The sequence below is a fragment of the Echiichthys vipera genome (assembly GCF_963691815.1).
Source record: "Echiichthys vipera genome assembly, chromosome: 1".
Lineage (NCBI taxonomy): Eukaryota > Metazoa > Chordata > Actinopteri > Perciformes > Trachinidae > Echiichthys > Echiichthys vipera.
Genome location: NC_139826.1, coordinates 28,363,137 through 28,384,417, shown reverse-complemented (window position 1 = coordinate 28,384,417; position 21,281 = coordinate 28,363,137). Strand labels below are relative to the sequence as shown.

At 39.0% G+C, this 21,281-nt stretch overlaps 2 protein-coding genes across 5 annotated transcripts; one reads left to right on the top strand and one right to left on the bottom strand.

Annotated features, from left to right (window-relative positions):
* Nucleotides 1-4,795: 4,795 nt before the first annotated feature.
* On the top strand, nt 4,796-13,422 carry nkpd1 (NTPase, KAP family P-loop domain containing 1). 2 transcript variants are annotated; one of them, XM_083921251.1, is made up of 7 exons: nt 4,796-5,066; nt 5,586-5,664; nt 6,150-6,217; nt 6,878-6,994; nt 8,342-8,670; nt 9,033-10,490; nt 11,923-13,422. In XM_083921251.1, exons 3-7 carry the CDS (start codon nt 6,199-6,201, stop codon nt 12,208-12,210), a joined length of 2,211 nt encoding a protein of 736 aa, XP_083777377.1. In that variant the 5' UTR covers nt 4,796-5,066; nt 5,586-5,664; nt 6,150-6,198; the 3' UTR covers nt 12,211-13,422. The 2 variants fall into 2 exon arrangements, with proteins under 2 accessions (XP_083777377.1, XP_083777376.1); XM_083921250.1 differs by having other exon boundaries at nt 4,796-5,364.
* Nucleotides 13,423-13,900: 478 nt separating this feature from the next.
* Nucleotides 13,901-20,983, bottom strand: LOC310951316 (LIM and senescent cell antigen-like-containing domain protein 1). 3 transcript variants are annotated; one of them, XM_083919476.1, is made up of 10 exons: nt 20,825-20,983; nt 19,292-19,448; nt 19,081-19,147; nt 18,034-18,154; nt 17,696-17,845; nt 17,411-17,561; nt 16,203-16,295; nt 16,044-16,092; nt 15,853-15,928; nt 13,901-14,690 (listed from the first exon to the last, which is right to left on the bottom strand). In XM_083919476.1, exons 1-10 carry the CDS (start codon nt 20,851-20,853, stop codon nt 14,576-14,578), a joined length of 1,008 nt encoding a protein of 335 aa, XP_083775602.1. In that variant the 5' UTR covers nt 20,854-20,983; the 3' UTR covers nt 13,901-14,575. The 3 variants fall into 3 exon arrangements, with proteins under 3 accessions (XP_083775602.1, XP_083775603.1, XP_083775601.1); XM_083919475.1 differs by lacking the exon at nt 13,901-14,690 and adding an exon at nt 14,707-15,626; XM_083919477.1 differs by lacking the exons at nt 13,901-14,690; nt 20,825-20,983 and adding an exon at nt 14,700-15,626 and having other exon boundaries at nt 18,034-18,125; nt 19,292-19,366.
* Between the last annotated feature and the right edge of the window lie 298 nt (nt 20,984-21,281).

Below are 21,281 nucleotides of genomic sequence, written 5' to 3'. Positions count from 1 at the left end.
CATCTCCATATGCACGTTTATATGTGTGAAGGTGTGACAAATTTGGTTTTGATGAGTGGATACAACCTGTTTTTCACACAACACACACACCTGTGCTACTCCCACGTGTTACTACTGTTTCAAACATTTACACCTTATTCTATGTATGACATCTAGATAGTATTAAGATACATATTTTTTTCATACCACGTGGAATCATCCTTGCATTTTAAATATATAGACTTGTCAATCTGACACCCTTTTTTCAAAGCTAATTCAAAAGTGTTACTCTTTGTTATCAAAATGACACGCTCTGCAGAATCAATAACAATTCCAGCAATTATTCTTTTATTTCGAAATATGTCTTTGTCAAAAACACGCCACAGAGCCCTGCTACCAATTTTCGATCAAGTTGCTAATCACACATAGTGTTGTGTCTGTTTAATTGCAACATGTATTCCAGGTGATATGTAAAAATTATGTTAGCGTTTTCATTAAAGCATGAACATTGGTACACTTACTCACCCATAACGGAATTATGTTTTTTGCATCATATCTCCTGAACCAAACATGATAACACAGAGTAGGTGATGTCTACCCCTATGTTTCCATGGTCAAGGATTACAACGATACAATTAGACAACATCATAGACTGTTCAGGTGAATAGTCAATGGTGAATGAAGTGCTGTGAGAAGGAAATTAAAGTATCTTAGAACCTAGGCAAGACTTTATAATGCTACTTTATATACTGTATTACAGAAGTCTGGATATACAGGGCTGTTTCTTGCTATTTGCTGACTATGCGGTTGCATAGGGCCCCCATAGCTCAAGGGGGCCTCCATTTCCCCCTCTTTTTATTAATTTACTTTTAGAAATTAAAATGTGTAAGCTGCTCGGGTCAAATTGAGATGTTGATTGAATTTGAATCAATCAGAAAGATGCATTAACAAGTTAAATGCACGCATCTGGACCACCTGAGAGGGTATGGAAACAAAATAGGAGGTGTGGTAATGAACAAAGCAAAAAGGCTGCAATACACAAAACACTCCTTTGTTGTTCAGTTAAACACCATTAAACAAAAGCATACAGGCAAAAGTAAAATAGCCTGAGTGTTGACTTTTGTTCCTCTGTGCTGTGGATACACTCAAAAGATCAATTTTCCCTATGTAACTAAGTTCTTTTGTTTGATCTTACTGACTTGTTGTTGGATACACTCAAACTGAAGTGTCCTGTGCATGTTCATGCTCTCCTGTCGTTTTTTGTGCAGAACATGCATGCACGTTCACTTTTTTGTGTATTTGTATCTTGTGAGGAGCTTTGAAGCGTTTTTTTTGTGTGTGTCATGACGCAGCGCATGCTGCATGCCTTGAGGTGTATATGCTCATGGAATATAAAAACAAACAAGATTAGTGCCCTTTCTTATGTGATGAATTTTCCCCTTAGGATTATTAAAGTATTTCTGATTCTGATTCTGATGAAGCAATTTTTTCATGCACGTACGGAGGGAGACTGCTGCTTTGTTGACTGAAAAATAGAGATACATGGGCTCTGATACTACAGAGAGAGTGTGTGTGTGTGTGTGTGTGTGTGTGTGTGTGTGTATGTGTGTGTGTGTGTGTGTGTGTGTGTGTGTGTGTGTGTGTGTGTGTGTGTGTGTGTGTGTGTGTGTGTGTGTGTGTGTGTGTGTGTGTGTGTGTGTGTGTGTGTGTGTGTGTGTGTGTAAGAGAATGAGGAAGAAAGGGGAATAAGTCGAAGCTATAGGAGGAAGGGAGGGACTCAGCGCTTGTACTTTGCACTGCATCTGGCTATAAGGATACCACCCCCCACGATGATGGTCTAAAGGGGATCAGATTTCATAACAGCCTAATAACAACCTCCAAGGGGTCCCTGCAAGAGCTGCCATCATTTTTACCTTGACAATCCAGCCCCTGTCAACAGCCATCAACCCCTCCACCGACTGATATTGACAATAAAACAGGAGGCAGGATCAGCGGGTTAGTGTGAATGTGTGCACATGTGCATGTAAGTTTGCGTGTTGGTGAAAAGGTCCAACAGTTGGCACTCGTTTCAGTCCCACCACCCAGAGAAGAGCTTGTTGTGCACCTGGTAGGTATAGTATACTCTCACACTGCGGGATAAAGACCGATTTCAAGAAAGCATGGAGAGGAATACAAAGAGGCAGGCTCGCAGAAAGAAAAATGCATAATGATCCCCGTTGTCACAGCCATGACTTTTGGACAGCTATGGTTACTCGCAGTGTGCTGCAGAGGAGATGGAGAATTGTAAGCCTTGTCATGCATCATAAATGAAATACCATATGGGATGTAGCTCTCACATGCAGAGGAGAATAGGAAATTTGTGCACCCCATAAAGAAGAATGTATTGCCTTTTATGAGGCAGCGAAGGACATATTGTGTGGCAGGCCTCATAAACATTCACATGTTTCTCTTATGAGTTTTTCTGGAATTTGAGGGAAGGCTGTACAGAATGAGAAAAGAGGATTAAGAGGCAGATAAGCAAAGACACTATTTACATTGAAATGCCTATACTTCCTTGAGAAGGGAGAGGATGAGGAGAAGAAGTCAAAAAATGGAAATAGATGAGATTGAGATGATGTGATCTGGGATCTGAATGTGAATGGAAAAGAGGTTGAAGGTGCAGGCAAAAATAATCATTTATAGGATATTTATGCTGATAGATACAACATCAGCATGCATACAATTTCACTCACCCCTGCCCCAGAAGGGCTCTTCAGTGGCAATCTCATAGCTGCCCTTTTTTCCCCTTCTAATATTTGCCGCAGAGGTATCAAACAAAAAGTGGCTCTTGCGAGTATGGAGGAGATTTCATCTTGCTGTCTCTGGTGGAATTGTTAAAGCAGACAGTGTCTATAGATCTTTGGGGGGGTCACAGCATTCAGAAACCTCCATTTGTTGGTGCGCTCATCCCCTTGGTAACAATAAAGGACAATCGGTGTGTGTGAATCAGCTTGTGGCAAGGATCTGGACCCCTGCTCCTCAGGGTGAAGACCCTATCATCATCTTTGCTTGCTGCACAGCTCAGTTGAGGCAGCAGCAAAGCTTAAGACATCATGCCCAGATTTGGCAGTGCTTACTTTCAGTATATATGGCTATTTCTTTGTCCTCTCCCTGTGACTTAGCCACATCGGCAGTGAGACTGATCAATAGATCACACCAACAAGAAGCCTTGAGGCCAATTAGGACAGGCAAGTTGGTGTCAGGCTGAGCCTTGTCTGCCCACAGGAACAATGGATAAGGTATAAAAAAAATTAAAAGTAGATAGATATTACTGCATGTGTGCGTGTGCATGTGTTCTCTGGACTTACTGATTTACGTTAAATGATCATCAGCCCATCCAAGAGACATTCTAGCACATCTTAAGCTCTTGACCGCTCCCCATTTTCAGTAAATGCCTCCTTCACTATTGGGTGTGCTCCAACATACCAAACAGAGCAGAGAGATGTGATGAAGGGCAGCTGATAAAATGTCATTGTCCTGCTTCCATGCACAATACTTTAGCGCCCTCTGTTGGTGTGTTAGATTACAACATGTTTTTAAAATATACATATCACATTATTAGACTTTTTCATGCATCACAGTTGATGCAAATTATCTAATGTGCATATTTTTTAACCAGCACATGAGAGAAAACAATTGCCCTGGACCTTACAGTAGCATATACGTTTACTTTGCCCTCGCCTTTAGCAAAAAATGACTCCTAGTCTGCACAATTTTGAAATACAATTTATCTGTGTCCGATACCTATCTTGGAATAATCATTAAGGTGAATTAATTAAGTTTTATGTGGTGAAAGGGCGAGGTGTGTTGAGGGTTCATAGAGGGTGTGATACAATCCAATTAATTCAGTATTGGTTTGCAAAAGACTTCTGGCCAAACGATAACTGGAAACCTCTCTCTCTCTCTCTCTCTCTCTCTCTCTCTCTCTCTCTCTCTCTCTCTCTCTCTCTCTCTCTCTCTCTCTCTCTCTCTCTCTCTCTCTCTCTCTCTCTCTCTCTCTCTCTCACACACACACACACACACACACACACTCACACACAAAAACCCTCCTTCACTTTCTCTATGACAATCAAGTTAATTAAAGTCGTTGAACAATCAGGTACTCAGAGTAAAGACAGAATTAGTCACCCTCAGGCTGAGCACTTTAAATCTTAATCAGACATACACTAATTAAACTTCATTTCAGCAATATAGGTTGAAAAAAGTATTAGTATTTTGTATTCGATCCTTGAGTATGAGGTAGTACGCACTTCTCACACCAATGTGCTTGTGATTCTTGTATGTTTGCATGCAGTATGGTTGGTTAAAGTAATTGTGTTATTGACTGTGTCGTGTATACACAAGAGCCCAGCCCTTGTTTACTTATAAGGACGCCCAAACGGAATCTGCGATTCAGATGAGAGATTTCAGATTGTAAACCAAAACAATCTTTGTAAGCTTAAATGAATATTGTCCATAACATTTAAAGGGGGGAAAAAAACCTTCAGTTAAATTTTGCAGATTTGTGTAAACATCTACAAGATGTTTTAAATGTAACGTATTCCAAAAAAGCCACCTTGACATAATTTACTTCACAAACTTGTATTAGTTTGTGAGGACTTAGGCTAAGTTGTGAGGTATACTGCGACACCAGATGGCAAAAGTAAGCTAAAAAAAACGAAATCTGCCAAGAGAAATTAGGCTTCTAGCTTGTTTGTCAAAGCTTGACTAACCAGTTGTGTCATAACAAATCCTGCTCTGGGCGAAAAAGACTTTGGAGCTGCTGCTTTGGCATCTCAACTGCTATGCATGTCAGTTCAAGCCAGGAAGAGCAATCCAGACATTCCCAACCTGAGGGACTCCAAACTAGGAATTCAGTTCATGAATACAGACCCAAGGCTCCACTATGAAACTCACTCATTTGTTCCATTTTTCCACGGACTGAAAAAGTTGGACTATGGATGCCAGAAGCTGTCGCAAGAATGAGAATTTTTCTACCTCTTAATGCTTTCATGAACTACCCACTTCACTCAGAAAATTGGGAGCAGCAGAACTGGCATGGTGAAAAGGTTTGTAAAAGGAAGTGATAGAAATGTACAGCTCCATCAGTCAGAAATAAATTCACCTTGTATGTGACCTCACTTCCTGGAGGGTGTCCGTCCTACAACAGACATTGCCTGTGGTTATCAGGTGCCTTCCCTCCCCGCTCTTATCAGGGTTGTAAAGCTTTACGGCATTGAAGTCCAGGGGGTATAAGCTTCACCACACCTTAGATGCATGGTCTCTTTTGTTTTCTGGATACTTTAAAAGCAGTGATTCGAAATGAGTCAAAATAAAGATCAGGACTGACATTTGGAACTTGATCAGGTAAGTTTCATCACTAACATTTCTACCACATCAGTCTTTATCACTATATAAGTACAAGTGCATTTACCTTCTTATGGGTGCTTAGAGCATACTTACAGTTTTATGGTTTACGATAATGTAGTATTTTTTTGCGTATGCTGATCAAAGGTTGTGCCATCAAAGTTAAGCATTCTCAAAACTAGAAGTCTGTCTGTAACTGTTTTTTCTTTTTGGTTTGTCAGACTGTCTCTGAGTCCATTAGGCGTGTGCAGGCAAGAACACAAAGAGAAATACGTTGCCAGCAGGGAAAGCGACTGCAAGGTAATCATTGACGGAGAAAAACTGTGGACATTTCTGCTCGGCCAGCACTCCGAAAGGGCGGACTGCATACCCATGCATGAATGTCAGGATATCATCTTAAAACAATTCACTTACTGTAAATGCCTGTCAATCAACACTCTGACAAAGAATTAAGTGAATTTCTGTTATTGCCATGTAAGCACTCTCAATCTCAATGACTTTCATTCCACACGTGGTACTTTCCATTTAGCTGGAGATGTGTTTATTACATGAACAAACAAATATGTCACACCATCAAGTTAAACTGAGTGTACTGAATCAACACAGAGGGTCCAAATCAGTGGGTTTTTGCTTTAGAGCTCCCCTCACTGGTAACAGAAAGCACCTTTGTCTGCTCAGGCAGGGTATACAGTGAGGAGGCATACACAAACACACACACACACACACACACACACACACATACCTCCACTGCAATTGACTACCCTATTGTTTCTCATTCTTCACAGGTCAAAAGGGATTTTCTGTGAAAGCTGCACGTCCGACCACACAGTAATCATGTATAAGCCAACAAAAGGTGAGTTACCCGCAGATAATGCTCCTCCTGCTCCTCCTGCTCAAATAAGCTCCATTTTCACTTTCAGTTTCACTTCGGTAATGAATATTATCATCCACTGAATGTAAATGCTTATAATGTCTGCATCAGGGACGTGTATGTCCCCGGCCTCTGTCTCTTTAACTGTCTGAATTCATTAGAAATATTATCATCACTATATCAGTGGCAAGGCAGATTTATTTGTACTTTTGTCTAGAATTTGTGGTTTAACATAATTAATTTGTTGTTAGTTTGACTCTTATAGCACTTAGTGTTTTCTTCTGGAAATGTACGCGCTCATTAACACTCACTGTCGGCTGTGAACATTTCCCTCTAATGAGCTGACCTTGTCATGTTACTGCAAGTGCCGTTTAAGTTTAGTACAGAATTACTGAGCTGAAATAAGAAAAACCTGTTTGCCTTTAATAAAGAACATCCCAGTAATTATTAGTCATTTGAGCATGTCTACTGGAAATCCAGTTCTCAGTGATTCTTTGAATGGCTGTGTGAAATATCCTTCAACTTTAGGTCGCTTGTTACATTTTTGCCCGCATAAAACTATCAGCTAAGTTAAGATGAGTATAAAATAAAATGTAAAATGAGTTATCCATGGTGTTTTTGTAAAACTTCATCTCCTTTCAGATGATATCCACGCATATGCGCTGTCTAAGACCCTGACAAAGGTTTCGTCACCTGCAACTGTAGGACTCTACTCTTCATGTCAGAATCGGATTAACATGATCCTCAAACAAATGGAAGGTATGTATACTCTATCCGCCTGCATGTGATCTCTTTAATAAACCACTTAAAGCACAGTCACTGTGTTTACAGCCTGTGAGAAGAAACTAGGATGTTATATGGTCGTGAAAATTCATATATTTGCACTAAACATAAAAACAAACAACTTCCAATAATCTGCATGCTTACTGACACTCTCTGTTTTCAGTGTTCACTCCACAATATACACTGTAAACGTGACTGGTGAAACAATGGTCTGTAACTGCACATGCTAAAAAAAAAATCTATGGCAGCTCAATATCTACAACATCACAAATGTCACTAACTTGGCCGCTGCAGAAAATCACGGACTTCTTGGCATATGAATGAGCTGTGCATCCCCTCAGAGATTCTTCCTGCTTCACAACTGACTGACTGAAAAGTGGATGTTGTATTTCCAGTCTACAGGCATCTGTAGAGGGGCATAATACTTCTTAATACTGTGAGCATTCAAAAATAATTAGGACCCCTTCACTTTTTTCACATTCAGACCCTTAAAGGAGCTTTACTTGATATTGAGAACATCAGTATAGCAGCAAACAAGGATTTGCTATTTGAAAAGATATAGTGGAGAAATGGCTTCCTGAGTAGCCTGTGTGTTGTAATCTTTTCTTTTTCTCTGAGAAGAATACATCGTTGAACAAGAGACGCGCACACAAAAAAATCACAACCTATCAGGAGACATCAGAATTCAACAAATTTGTACACACCTGGTAAAGGAAATAGGTGAGGGCAAACATGAAAATACAGGTTTTCATTTATAGAGAAGTGACATTGAACAGACTGAATGGAGCATGTGCAGCTCTAGTGGAGGACTCCAATAAAAAAGAGAAGCGTAAGGTTGTTTCTTTGTGTTACCCAGAGGGTCTTGGTCTTGCAGTATAGGGTTGCTGTAATGATTTTTTTTATTATTATTATTATTAGCTTGTATTGCACAAGGCCGATAAGACTTGATGTTCACGGATCATTGTACAAACAATAATAAAGCTTTGAAATGTTGCAAGACAGATTAAAAAAAAACTTTTGTTATTCACTGATTCCATATTAGATTTTCTTGTTATGCTTCTTCCCTTAACTTGAACAATTGAAAAAAATACTCTGGAACATGTTTTAGGTTCATCAAGGCTAGGGCATTTTCTAAGGGCATTAAGTGAGAGCCAAACAGGTCAAATTCCCCACCGTACTGCTATAACATTCTCCAATATTCTAGTAACCATCCACTTTACATCCAAGACACAACATTTTTACCTGTCTTGATGCCTCCCTGTCTTTATTTTACCAAAACCGGCTGAATGTAAATATCATCAATGTTTTGTTTTGTCTCTTCAGTGTACATGGAGCGAGAAACTTCAAGGATTGAGCAGGAATATGAAGGAAGATACAGGCCACGCTCAGTTGCACCTTCATTTAGTGGCTTTCTAGCACTGATTGGCCGAATGCTCTTCTACAGGCCCATTTGGACTGAGGAGAACCAGCAGCACCATAACATCCGATTTGTTTATGTAAATTTTAGTGCCTGGCATTTTGCAGGTAGTGACCTGCTTTGGGCCGGGCTAGCCATACGGCTGTTTCACACCATGCAGATGAACTTCGGGAAATTACAGATTGTACTCTACCGTTGCGCTCAACATGATGAAGAAGAGGAAGTCAAGCAGAAGGTTTGTGAATTCTCTTCACTTTTCTCAATTATTAAACAAAGAGTCTACAGCTATGCTAGTGTCTCTATATAGCTGTACCTGGCTGTAGCTATGCTTTGAACTTAAGGCATAACATTCCCCCAATGACAATGTTTACATGTGTTGTTGTACTCACCTTACTGAACGCAAGTCTGCACCTCTCAGTCCACAATCAGCTCAAGGTTCAACTTCTGTGCTTGTCCATTCTCAAAGTGTTATATATCCAGTCCAAAGTGGTGACCCAAATAACAAACTGGCAACTGACTTTGCCAGCTCTATGAAAAGGTGGCTTAAAACAAGGCATAACTTGCTTCTTGTTTGCTCTGTTTTGTTGTTTATTTCAGAGAGTGGAGGATGGTCCTAACCATTGGAGGTCTAAAAAGGTTTGCTGCTGCCCTCTGTGGTTTCTCGTCCTGTCCATTATTGTGGTACCAATAATCGTCCTGGTATGCGTGTTAACTATTGACCTACCCAAACCTGAAGTGATACAAGGCGGGGCGGTGAATGGAACAAACAGCAAGATGGGTATGCTGGAGGGCCTGTTCATCGCTTCCTTAGGAGTCCCTGCAGCAAGCGCATTGAGGTTTGCCTTTATGATGGGAAAGAACCTCATCTTCAGTCAGGATCTGAACATCAAGAAGGGCATGGACAATAATCGGGTCAGCAACCAGATGGGCTTCATGAACGAAGTGAGGAAGGAAATGTGGTTTCTTTCTCAATTCATCCAGTTCATGGAAGTGTTTGAGAAGAGGAGGATCCGAGTGGTATTGAAAATCACCAACCTGGACCGTTGCTCCCCAAAGAAAATTGTTGCAGTGTTGGATGCCATCAACATTCTGCTTTCAGATGAGGAAAGTCCATATATTTCCATACTGGCTGTCAACCCAGCTGTTCTTGTGGAGAAAGTGAACTTTGCAGATGGCTGTTTCAGCATAGAGGACAGAGCTTATGCGCTGTTGAACCGCATCGTGACTCTGGCTTTCACCGTACCGCCACTTTGCGATGATTCAAAGCGCAGTTTATTTTACAACCTTATTAGTAATTCAAAAAACTCGGAGGACATTGGCGTGAGTGAAGATGCACGTAGAACTGGGGGGCTCGAAAAGACTTCTTCCTCAATCTCAGTGGAGATTGCATTTGGAAAAGGAGAGTCATATCCACTGATGGATAAAACTTCAGCAGCACTGGATGTAAAGGAGGAGGAAGTAGAGACGTTGGTCAGGAGCATGCTGACCAGCAATAAAAGGAATCTAAACAAGTACATGTTAGAGGATATCATGTCTATGAGGAGGGCGATCAATTCCATTCGAGTTACTGTGATAATAATGAAGGCCTTGAAGAAAGAGCTTCCTCAAGCAGAATACGTTGCAGCATGGGTGGTCTTGGCCAATCAGTGGCCCTGTCGTCTTAGCTGGATCATCCAGTGTGTGGAAGACGCCCAGCAGAGAGCTGATATTGATCGTAGCAATGTGGCCAACACTGATGATTCAAAGACCTTGTGGAAAGTCTTTAGCGAATCCAGGGCAGAGCTGTATGTGATGAGTGCACAGATCAAGGACCTCCTCGAGCAGGATGGAGATCCTGAAATGTTTGAAAGATTTCTCACAGTAGATTTCCAATTCACCGTAAAAGACTTGAAGACATTTGAAGAGGTGACAGTGAACCTGGATCATTCGATTGGGAAGGAGCTGGCTCACATAAGAGGGACATCCAGGCTAAAGGATACTGGTTGGATGAGGAATCTGGCTCCTCTGCCAATCACAACTATCCTCAATATGGATACAGATGGTGTATGTAAAGAGGTGGGAAACTTCATTCTAATCTTTACGATTTCAGTCCTGGTTGATTGGCAACACCTAGTGATACTAGAAAGTGCAGATTGACCTCTTGCGCAAGCAGCTACTTTATCAAAAATACAACAAAAGAACAAGTGGTACATCTGTTTAAAGTGCAAATTTATCTTTATTTAATGATGTCAGTCGAGAATTGGCCTTTTTCCATCATGCCATGAGCAAGCACAATCTGATTTTCACATGGCACGAGTAGTTTGATGTGTGCAGCCAGTAGCCTACAGCTCATGATGGCTGCACGTTGTTCCATCACTCCCTGCACTCTTTAAAACTGCTCTGCTATCAAAACATGCAGTAAATAGGCATTTGTACAGCATTTCTAATGACCCATTAATGTCAGTGCTATCCTTTGTGACAAATACATTGCATTTCCTTTTACTGCTTCACAATTAAATCTTTCCCATGTGTCACCAGTTGAATGCTTTTAATGTGTAGCCGCAGAAGATAGAAATGTCCGGTTACAGTTATACAGCTGCAGATGCAGAGTTAGATGAGCGAGCAGTAAACAGTGAGGCTGTTATCACTTAGAATAGTAATGCTGAATTGCATGCCACATAATTTCCTGTACAGTAAATACCTTGTGCGTAGGTAGTGTTATTTAATCTTAATCGAGCACAGGAATGGTGGGCTCTCAAAGAAAATTACTCTAGAAAAAGGTATATACTGAATGTAAATACATTGAATCACTTTTTCAGAAAAATGTCGACCATAAATAGTGTATGAAAAACAAGGTTTCATGTGCCTTTGTTACTGAAAAAAATATTGTAATTAGTGTTTATTCACACCACACAATGGTGCAAACGCAAACTAGAGCAAATGCGGAGCAGTGTATTGACTGAGGAGTGTGACTTCACTAATGCAGTGCTAAAAAGGACATATAATGAGACCAAACAAAAAAGAGAGGTTAGACGTGTACTTAGCTCTGTGATCAACACATCTTAACCAAAGAATATGAAGGCACACTGCTTTGCAAAAATTAAAAAGCCTTCAATAAATGGTCTTAGCTCTTACTTGTTTAATTACCGGTCTGATTCAGGGAATGTAAAAACAAGTGACAGCTCACAGGTATATGAAAGCTGCGAGGCAATTAGGATCAGTTGCCAGGCTATCAGGGTGGCACTGGATAATTGCACACAGGTGCAGTCAAGAAAGTAACTGTGTACATAATTAGGTCAATTATAACAAGACACCAATATATTTAAGGTTAGAAAATAAATAGATAAGTAATCCTGAACATCAAATATTTGCAAACATACATAACCTGACAAAAATGACATAACTGTTTGGATGTTTAGATCAATTCAGTCATATCTGGGAGAATTAGGAACTAAAATCATATTACTCCTCTGTGTTTATAATGCTTAAATATTCTTCTTTTTCCTAGTTGGAGAGGATGGGATTCTCCAGTACGTACATTGATATCGTGAGAAGCAATAACCTCAGCGGTTCAGCTCTGATCTTTGGAGATGCAGATGACCTAAAAGAACTTCTAGGTATGACCTTTGGTGAATGGGCAACTTTTAGACTCCACTTCCTAGGTTTACCAGCCAATCTTCAATCACAGTACAAGAACATGGCAGTGACACCTTCTCATCCTAAGAACCAGGTGTTGGGATTCCCCCTGCATGCTTCCCATCAGTACTCATCTAATCTCAGTCTGGCTCACAGCTAAATCCAATCTGTGTCCAGTAAGAAAACGATATCCCTGAAATTATGATCTGCACGTGTAACAGTTATTAACAGTCTGTACAGTAACAATGCATAACTTGTGCAGTGTTTGGGAGTTTATTTAAGTGTGATAAAACTGCATGTTCTTTGTTTAGCTAGGAGTGTGACAGCATTGATAGCTGTAGTTTTACCTAGAAGTACAATCATGTATAAATGAACCACAGTTGACATGATTGTACATTTGTGTTTTTCATGGATCATATTTGCCTATATCTGAAAGGTATTTTTCACAATATATACTTGTCATGTCACAGGAGGAAAAGCATATTTATGATGACTGAATATAATTTAGTAGCTTCGGGTTTCGAGTCCCTGTATTGTGCATGTTGGCTCACTGTCACTCTGTAATGGCTTCACTGTGACACTTTCATAAATGGAGCCCTTGTTTATGTCACTAATAACACCTGTACTTTTCCTGCTATGACAAGTCAGTATGTCTGCCGTGAAAAGGCCTATTATGAGACAACACTGTTGTTTTCACTGTCACTGTTATAGAAGGTGGAAAACAGAAAAGGATCAGGAGGGTAAAAAAGCTGTGAAACATGACACACATATACTTGTTTTTAAATTGATTTCCCACACTATTAAAATATATAATTACAGATTATATTATTGACCTCATTGTTTTGTAAAATAAACGCAAGATGATCTTTTTCAGTCTTCCTTTTACTCTATCACACAAAAGTGTGCATGTCACATAAAGATATGCACCTTTGGGGTGTATTTCATCCAGGATTCAGGTTTTAGTCCACTGAGGGCTAACAGGAGGCTCCTTCATGAACAAAATTGCAACTTTATCGAAGGTTCTAGGGTATTTTTTGTTGCATTTATTGTTATAGGTTTTCACTGTAACATTATTCTGGAATGAGTGAATGTTTATAACAAGGTGTGTGTTCTTAAATCTTAACTCGAAGTAACATAATATTAACTGGAAGTTTAGGTTGTGGAAATTCCTTTGATGCAGAGGCAAGGTAGCACTGCATCCATTTCAGAGTTTGAACAGGCTTTAACGGTATACTTAGAATTTCATTAATGAAATTCACTGTTTGATAAGTATTATTAATACTGTATGTGCTGCAGTAATGCCCCATTTCATTCAACAAAATAAATGTTAACTCTTACAAAATAAATGTATATGCAAGTGTCCCATATTAAAAAATGCTCATCTAATTTGTGTTGTTCTTGAGCAGCACATCTCACTTTTTCTAAAAACATCAGCCAGTTTACAAACAGCCCCAGCAGCATGCTGACTCAATGATATTTTCTACATCAAAGTGTTCTCATGTGAAATAATCAGCTGACGCTTCATTTGAATTCCTTTGAACCATTTCCCCTTGGAAAGTTGAAACGGTAATTTGGCTAAAAATATGAGGCTAACCAACTTGAGGCATTTACAGTACAAACAATAACATTTTACTACCGTACATACTGAAAGTATACACTACATCCTGAAGGTCTTAACAGGTTATTTCAAAAGATGATTTTGTAGTCTTATCACAATAGCACCCTCTGACCTCAAATTTCCTGCCAACTCACTGTGGATGTTTCAAAACATTGGGATGTCTAAAGTCATGGAGTTCATTTCCAGGCTGATGATAAAAAAAAAAATGACAGAAGGCACCACGTCATCACTATTTGATATTTATTATATCAACCATTTCCAGTGGATTCATTAAAAATGAATGGTTTGTATCTGAGCCCTGTTCCCAGTGATTTCATTTTTCTTGAAACGTCATTTATTTTTTCATGTTAGCAGGAGGAGACATCAGTACAATATCCTAAATAACATAGTGTTTGCTTTGCAATGATTCCAACTGAGGTATGAAAGCTTAAATGGCGAAAAGGCTGGTAAAATTCTGCTTTCAGTGGACCCTTTGTCTTATTAAGACAGATATACTAAGGCATAACTGTATTATAACTGCATATTTAGTCACATTTGAAAACTTTAAGACGCATGGTTCGTATATTCAAGGCACACGTGTAATTCAATATAATGTCAAATAATTATTTCAAATGAAAGAACATTTTTGACATAAACACCACGTCTATGAGGGAAAAACTAATTTGGACAATTTGGGAATGTTTAAAATTAATAAAATGTTTAAAAAAAAAACAAGCAAAGGCAAGAAAAACAGACATGTGCTAACAGGCACCTTTATGTTAACACCACAGTGATATACATTTATATTTTTAAATGGATATTGATGTACTGGTATAATGCTGGGTCCTTGTGATGCTGCAGATCACCTGGATATCTGACCATCACAGACAATTTACGAACACTTCCAGGTTGTCTGGCCAGAAGCAGCTCACTTGCGTGCTAAGGACTCAGCCAGCTTCTTGAGCCTTTTCTTCAGCTCCAGAGGAAACTTCTCATAACACTTTTTACAAACAGGTTTCATGTCAAACTCCACAAACTTGTTTCTGCAAAGAAGGAAAGAAAGACAATATCAATATTCAATCTAATGACTTGTCTCTCACCAACATTAACCTTTTCGATTTCCCTTACAGCTGCAATATGTTTTATCTAAATATCATCACCGCAGGGTAATAATTTGAAGTCAGAATCTCCTCATTTTAAATAATAATTATGTTACAGCCATACTTTTAGGAGATAACATTCAATCTCCTGATCTGGAATTATCTTGGAAACTGTTGAAACTATCATTCTGCTTTAACCTTAAGGGCAAGGTAGTAATAATTTATTTAATTCAAAAAATAAATAAATAAAGCTCAATGGAAGCTTGAGTTTCTCATAAGTCAAGCTGGAACAATTATTTGACTAAGTGATTAGTCGAGAAGATTAATTGTTTAACTCTATTTTCAAGCACAAATGCCAAGATCACAGTGGTCCTGAGAGCTCAACGTACTGCAACTTAAGAAAACATGCAAGTAGCCAAAACACAAGCAAACAGAGAAAACATCTGCACAAATTTGACAGAATATCGTTGGGTTCTAGACTGTTTATTGAACAAAAAACAAATTTGAAGAAGTCACCTTGGTCTCAATCAAGCAGGTTAATTGCAAACAAAAATAACTGTTAGTTGCAGCAGACATCAATTGAGCCAAACTTGCAACAACTGCAGGGTGTTTTTTTTCTTTAAATAAATGAAGAAATAACGATATCATGCCATACTGTCAAACAAGGAACACCACCGAAAGAGAGGAAGGCAGAGATAGCACCAACCAACGGACGGAGTGGTGAGTTGTAAAGAATAACACTACAGACAGACAGCAGGTTTTTTCTTGCGGTCTTTGGCATCACGCTCACGTCGGGCCAGGCGGCGTTTCAGCTCCTCCGGCATGCTCTCATAGCAGTGTCTGCACACCGGCTTCAAGTCAATTTCAACAAACTTATCTCTGAGTTACCACAGAAGTGAAGGGGAAGCATGTAAGAGGAAAAATTGGATGAAAAAGGGGAAAATGAGCCAAACAGGGAAGAGTTGTAGTAAGGGAGTGAAATAGGCAACGACAAGTGTTAAGACTGACACTAAAGTGGGTGTTTAGTAGGAGTGGGAAAACAACAATCAGCTGATAATATTGTACTATGCATGATTATAATCATAGTACATCATACATCACTTACTTGAGAGTGAGCTTTGTGTTGCAGGTGGAGCATGAGAAACAACTGACACACCAGGCCTTGTTGAGGGCAGACACCACTAAGGGGGTCACGGGAGAATAAAGGAAATTATGAACTGTTCTATGATCAAGCAACATTTTATGAAAGGTTCTACACTGAATATATGCTTTATTATTAGCTCTATTGATACTCACCATCTCCTTCAATCACACGGTTGCAGTGATAGCACACATCACCAAAGAGCTTGATAACAGAGAAATAAGGAGATTAGGTTTTTATACAGCAAACATCGCTAACATTATGATGTCTGCCATCCTCCATTGCTGTTAGTTTACTTTACTTTTGTTTCTTACCTGGTTATAATGAGTCTCACAGTACGCCAATCCCTTCCTCTCATAATGCCGATGACCGAGGAAAGGCTTCTCACATTTGGCACACACAAAATGCTGTAAACAAAAACAAATGTTGTTGAGGGAGAGGGGGGGAACTCCTAATGAAGGCATGTGAAACTAACTAGAGGAGCAGGTGCCAACACAACATAAATATTACATGAATATCTGACTGTGAAGGGTTTTTAAAAGTTATAGACTTGACCTATGGAGACTTATTACTGTTTTAATGCGTTAGTGATGTTTTTGTTTTGAATCAAATTTTGCCCCCAGTGCTGTGAAGAAACCACTGTAGTTTCTACATTGTTCCCCCAGTGTTTTAAAACAATTCTACTGTTCTAATGCCTGCCAGAAAAAAAGTTCATGAAGTAGTTAGATACAAAATTAATTTCAGCTAATGACTGTCTTTAGCATGAAATTGACTGCAAGACACTATTGATAGTCTTGAGCTTTGTGAACAGTATGAAATTCAGCAGCCTCCAGACAGAGGAACACACAACTTAATCTCGCCTCAGGAGAAATTATCTTTTTTAAAAGTACTCACATTTCTCCTACTGCCTCAAATTAGCTCATTAACAGTGGTTTGGCACTAAAGAGGTTTAATGAATTTATATGCATGATTAATGGTAATTAAATGTGAAATTCATTATATGCTTTCATTCTGCTTCTGCGTGAAGGCATTACATGTAATATCAACTACAAAAAGGTGGTCAGCATGACATTTGTTCACTATTATAAACCTCAGTCAGAAGTCTTTTTGCAGCTTATTCATATTAGTTCAGCTTGTAATGTGCAGAACAATTTTACAGAAACACTTGTCCTCAATTTACGTTTTGTGTGAATAAATGCCATGTGATTTTGAGACTTACTCTTAATTATTGAATTGGTTTTTGTTTTTAAAAGGCCCATTTTGTGTACTTCTCTATTGAAATTTGGACCCATGAAGTTGGCAACTCAATGGTATAAGTTAAACTTTCCTGTCGCTACATTTTTCCTCACAAATACCAAATGATGAACGCAGTAAATCTGGTGATGATTTTTTTCTTAAGAAAACTCCGGAAGGCCTAGCTCTCTTTGGAGGAGAAAACACCTAAAGTAAACTGGAATATCTCAAAACAACAACATGCTATATATTACTTTTAAAATACATAGTCTCATTCTTGTTGCCTAACCTCCACATGCCACTGCTTGCCCATGGCATTGACAACACGCCCTTCAATGGGTCTCCTACATGCACCACAGATTGGTACACCCATCTTATCGTGGCAAGGCAAACAGAAGAGCTCTCCCTTCAGTTCCCTGGCTTCGGCTGTCAATTCCTTCCTGTGGACAGAGAAACACATTAAAGAGAGAGGAACACAGGCTTTGAACCCACTGTAATAGATCATTTTTCATGAGGTCCTGAAATATATTCTGAAGCGTGTGCATCTGCGGTGGGGTGAAGTGCATAGACTGACCCACAGTTGTTGCAGTTGAAGTGGTCTGGGTGATAGGGGTCATTCTTAAAGATCAGTGGCTGCTCTTCAATAATGGCATGGCACTTCTGGCAGATATACTTGCCCAGACCACGAGCTTTCTCACGGTTATGGCACGGACGGCATAGGTGCCTGAGGTAAATGGAGGAGAACTTTTATGGGCGTCAAGAAATTATAATGTTTTGACAGACTGTCAAAGCTGCTCAAAATTCCATTATTGTTAGAAAAGTTGATAGTCAGTAGCTTGACATGTGTGTAACCAACTGTTTTACAGGCTGTCACAGCATTATATTAAGACTGTAATAAGATGGGATGCTTACCTGCCAGCATTTTTGACAAACCCCACGTCTGCAAGAACAGCCTGGCAAATGTCACAGCAGAAGCAGTCAGGGTGCCAACTATTGTTCATGGCCTTAATAACACGACCAATGATGAACTCCCCTGAGGGAAACCCATGAGTGAGAGATCAGTTTGAGGCAAGTCCACATTTGACTTTTCATATGTGTTAAGACTCGATGCTATTTTTCCAGGTACTGTACAGTAGTTCCTAATGAGCACCCCATTATGGAGTCCTGGTGCTACTACAATGCACTGCAGTGCACTACAGTGCATCCTATAGTGTTCTCAAAGTAACACTTTAATGTTGAATGCATTTTAATTGTCCATTTAATTTAATTGGAGCATGTCTGTCTCTCCCAGGACACAGTCAAGCAGTATTTTAATTAAGCTTACGTAGCACTAAAATGCATCTTGGGTAATCTAAACACAAGAGGGCAGTTCTAAACAAAAATATAAACTTAAAGATCAGTAAGGAAACATTGGGATCAAGCTCTCAAACTACATATGAAGGTCAGGGATGTTTACATCCATATATGTACCGCAGTACAATGGTTTCCAAACTGTGTCGGGGTAAATGATGAGGGCTGCATGCTTTGGTATACACTGCTTGGTAAGCAAGGAGCAGTTTGTGAAAGGTCTGTCAAATAAACATTGAGCAGAAAACAATCTAAAAGCAAAAGGGGAACAACATAAAGGATTTGGGAACTACTGACGTGTATGAACACAGTGACGACATTAAATGAATGTTTAATTAACTGTGTTTATGTCATGGCAAACCTCCAACACATGCACATACTGATACACATACAAACAACTAGTCAAGCCATATTGTTCAGTGCAAATGTATTTTTTTTTCTGTCCATCTTCAGTCCCCACAATTTAAATCAAATGTGAGCAGGGAAGTCAGGTTTTCAAAAATAATCACTTAAGGCCCGCCTGTGCATTTGGGTCCATTTCAACTAAATTTAGAATACGGAATACTACATCTGGACAGGCCCTAAAAATGAATGAGCCCCTATAACACTCACCACACTGATGACAGCAAGGAGCAAAGAGCATCTGGAAGTCATGTTCACAATATTTTCTTCCTTCAAACTGTGAAGAGAAGAGAAACATTCAAAAGATTCTTCATATAAAAGAGTACCAGACAATTCATAACCACACATGCAGCACATGAAGTACGGCTCATTGTTGGGTTTATTCGTGAAATGATTGACTGTGATTATTTGAGTGCACTACCTCATAGAAGAGTCCCTCTGGGAACTGCTGGAAACACTGGGCACACACAAAGCACTGCTCATGGTACAGCTCTCCATTACTGTTGACAATCTTCTCAGTCGGAGCAAAGCCGCTCTTACATCTCTCACAGGCCGCACTGGCCAGGGCATTAGCAATGCTGATGCATGAGACAAGAAAAGACACATTAGAACATTACTTCCCCAGAGTGAAATGTTGGGCTGACAAATAACTGGGATGCAAGGCTGCTAGTGTTTATCATTTCCCACATAACACCAACTGCTGTGCTTGTTTCAGCAGCTGTCACCATGGATAGTAGGAAATAATATGTGAATCAGTCAGGGGAATTCACTAACACTGTTATTCACTGCAATCGCATAATTTGGTAAAGGAATAGAGGTACTAAACCTAGAGCTGACATGCAGCTTCCTCTCTCTCTTTCTAGCTTTCTCTCACACGGATATATTTTTTTCACAAACCAGTTTTCTGTCAGTAGTTCAGTCAACTTCAAAGTTTACAGACACTTGTTTAAAATGGCTTTTGTCTCAAGTTTGTAATTTAGTTTTTTTAAATCTTTTTAAATGTATTTCCATTGGTATTTATTTTTTGCTTGTTCATATTACAGTTTTGGTCTTATTTTAACAATTTTATAATGTGAACAACTTTGTGCCTGTCTGTAAAAGGTGCTGTATCATTAAACGTATTAATATTATAAATGTAGCCCAAGCGAACGTAATTAACTGCAATGTTAGTTTATAATTTCCACCAGTAATGGCATGGCATGGTGTCTTTAAAACACAATCGCTCATGGTCACCTGAACATTAGGGTTACAACAAAAAAACATTGAACTGCTAATGGTAACTAAGTTAGCCCCAATGTGGGTAAGAATCATTTATATATATATATATATTTTTTTTTTTATTTTTTTTTATTAGGGACATTGCACACAACACACAACAACCAAGCTTTAAGTCAGCCAGTGGCTAGTTTACATCTGTAGTCCCCGGCCAGATATTCAAAAGGCAACCTAAAATTGCAGAGATTGAATGCATGTATAGAAAAAAGAAAAAAAAATGAAACAAAAAAAAACATAGAAAAAACGAACGGACAGACAAGAGTCAAATTGATAATAAATAAACACCCAGCAGTACATACATAAGACATTATACCCTGTGGACGTTATAAAGTTATGCAGCAGATTAAAACAGGACAAACAAACCTACATATAACACATTTAAAGCAGCATAAAGCACAAACACGCAGCCCCAATCAATAAGAAGTACACTTAAATTTCACCAAACATTAGTTAACTAGCTATAACGTAGCAACAGTGGGTGAACCAACTTTTAAAGGTTACCCTGAACAATGTATTGATAATTACATTTTTAATGGTGCCTTAAAAAGGGGTTCATCTATTCTAGCGTAGCGGTTATTCACGTTGGTAAGCTAATATAACGTCAGCTTTAGCTCGCTGGCTAAAGTTGTATGTGTGCTAACATTAGCTACCAAAGCTAATGAAACAGCTATGGTCTTACCTGCCCGTCATTCCAGCCACCGCCAGCATCACCTCCTAGCACGAAAGTTTTTAGAAAGGCTAATAAAACTGGCAATTGTTGATGTGCTAATTAATTCACACAAAGTTTGGGAGGTGAAAGCAGAGGCGTCTTCGTGCGCCGCGTCGTACCCTCCCTGCAGAGGCTTCCGCTCAGGCCACACACTTAGGGGAGTGTCCATGACAACAAGCTGCCCTGATCAGTACGGATTGTTAATAGCCTTGATGTACTAGATTTAATAATTTCTATTTTTGAATACTAAAATATATCAAAACGTTTAAAACATTTTATTAAATTAAATAAATATGCAATAATATATATATATATATATATATATATATATATATATTTGATAGAATTTATTTTGAGAATTAAATTGTACTTTGTAAGATACTTGTCAAGTTAAAAAAAAAAAATTGGTTGAATTTGTAAAAAAGAA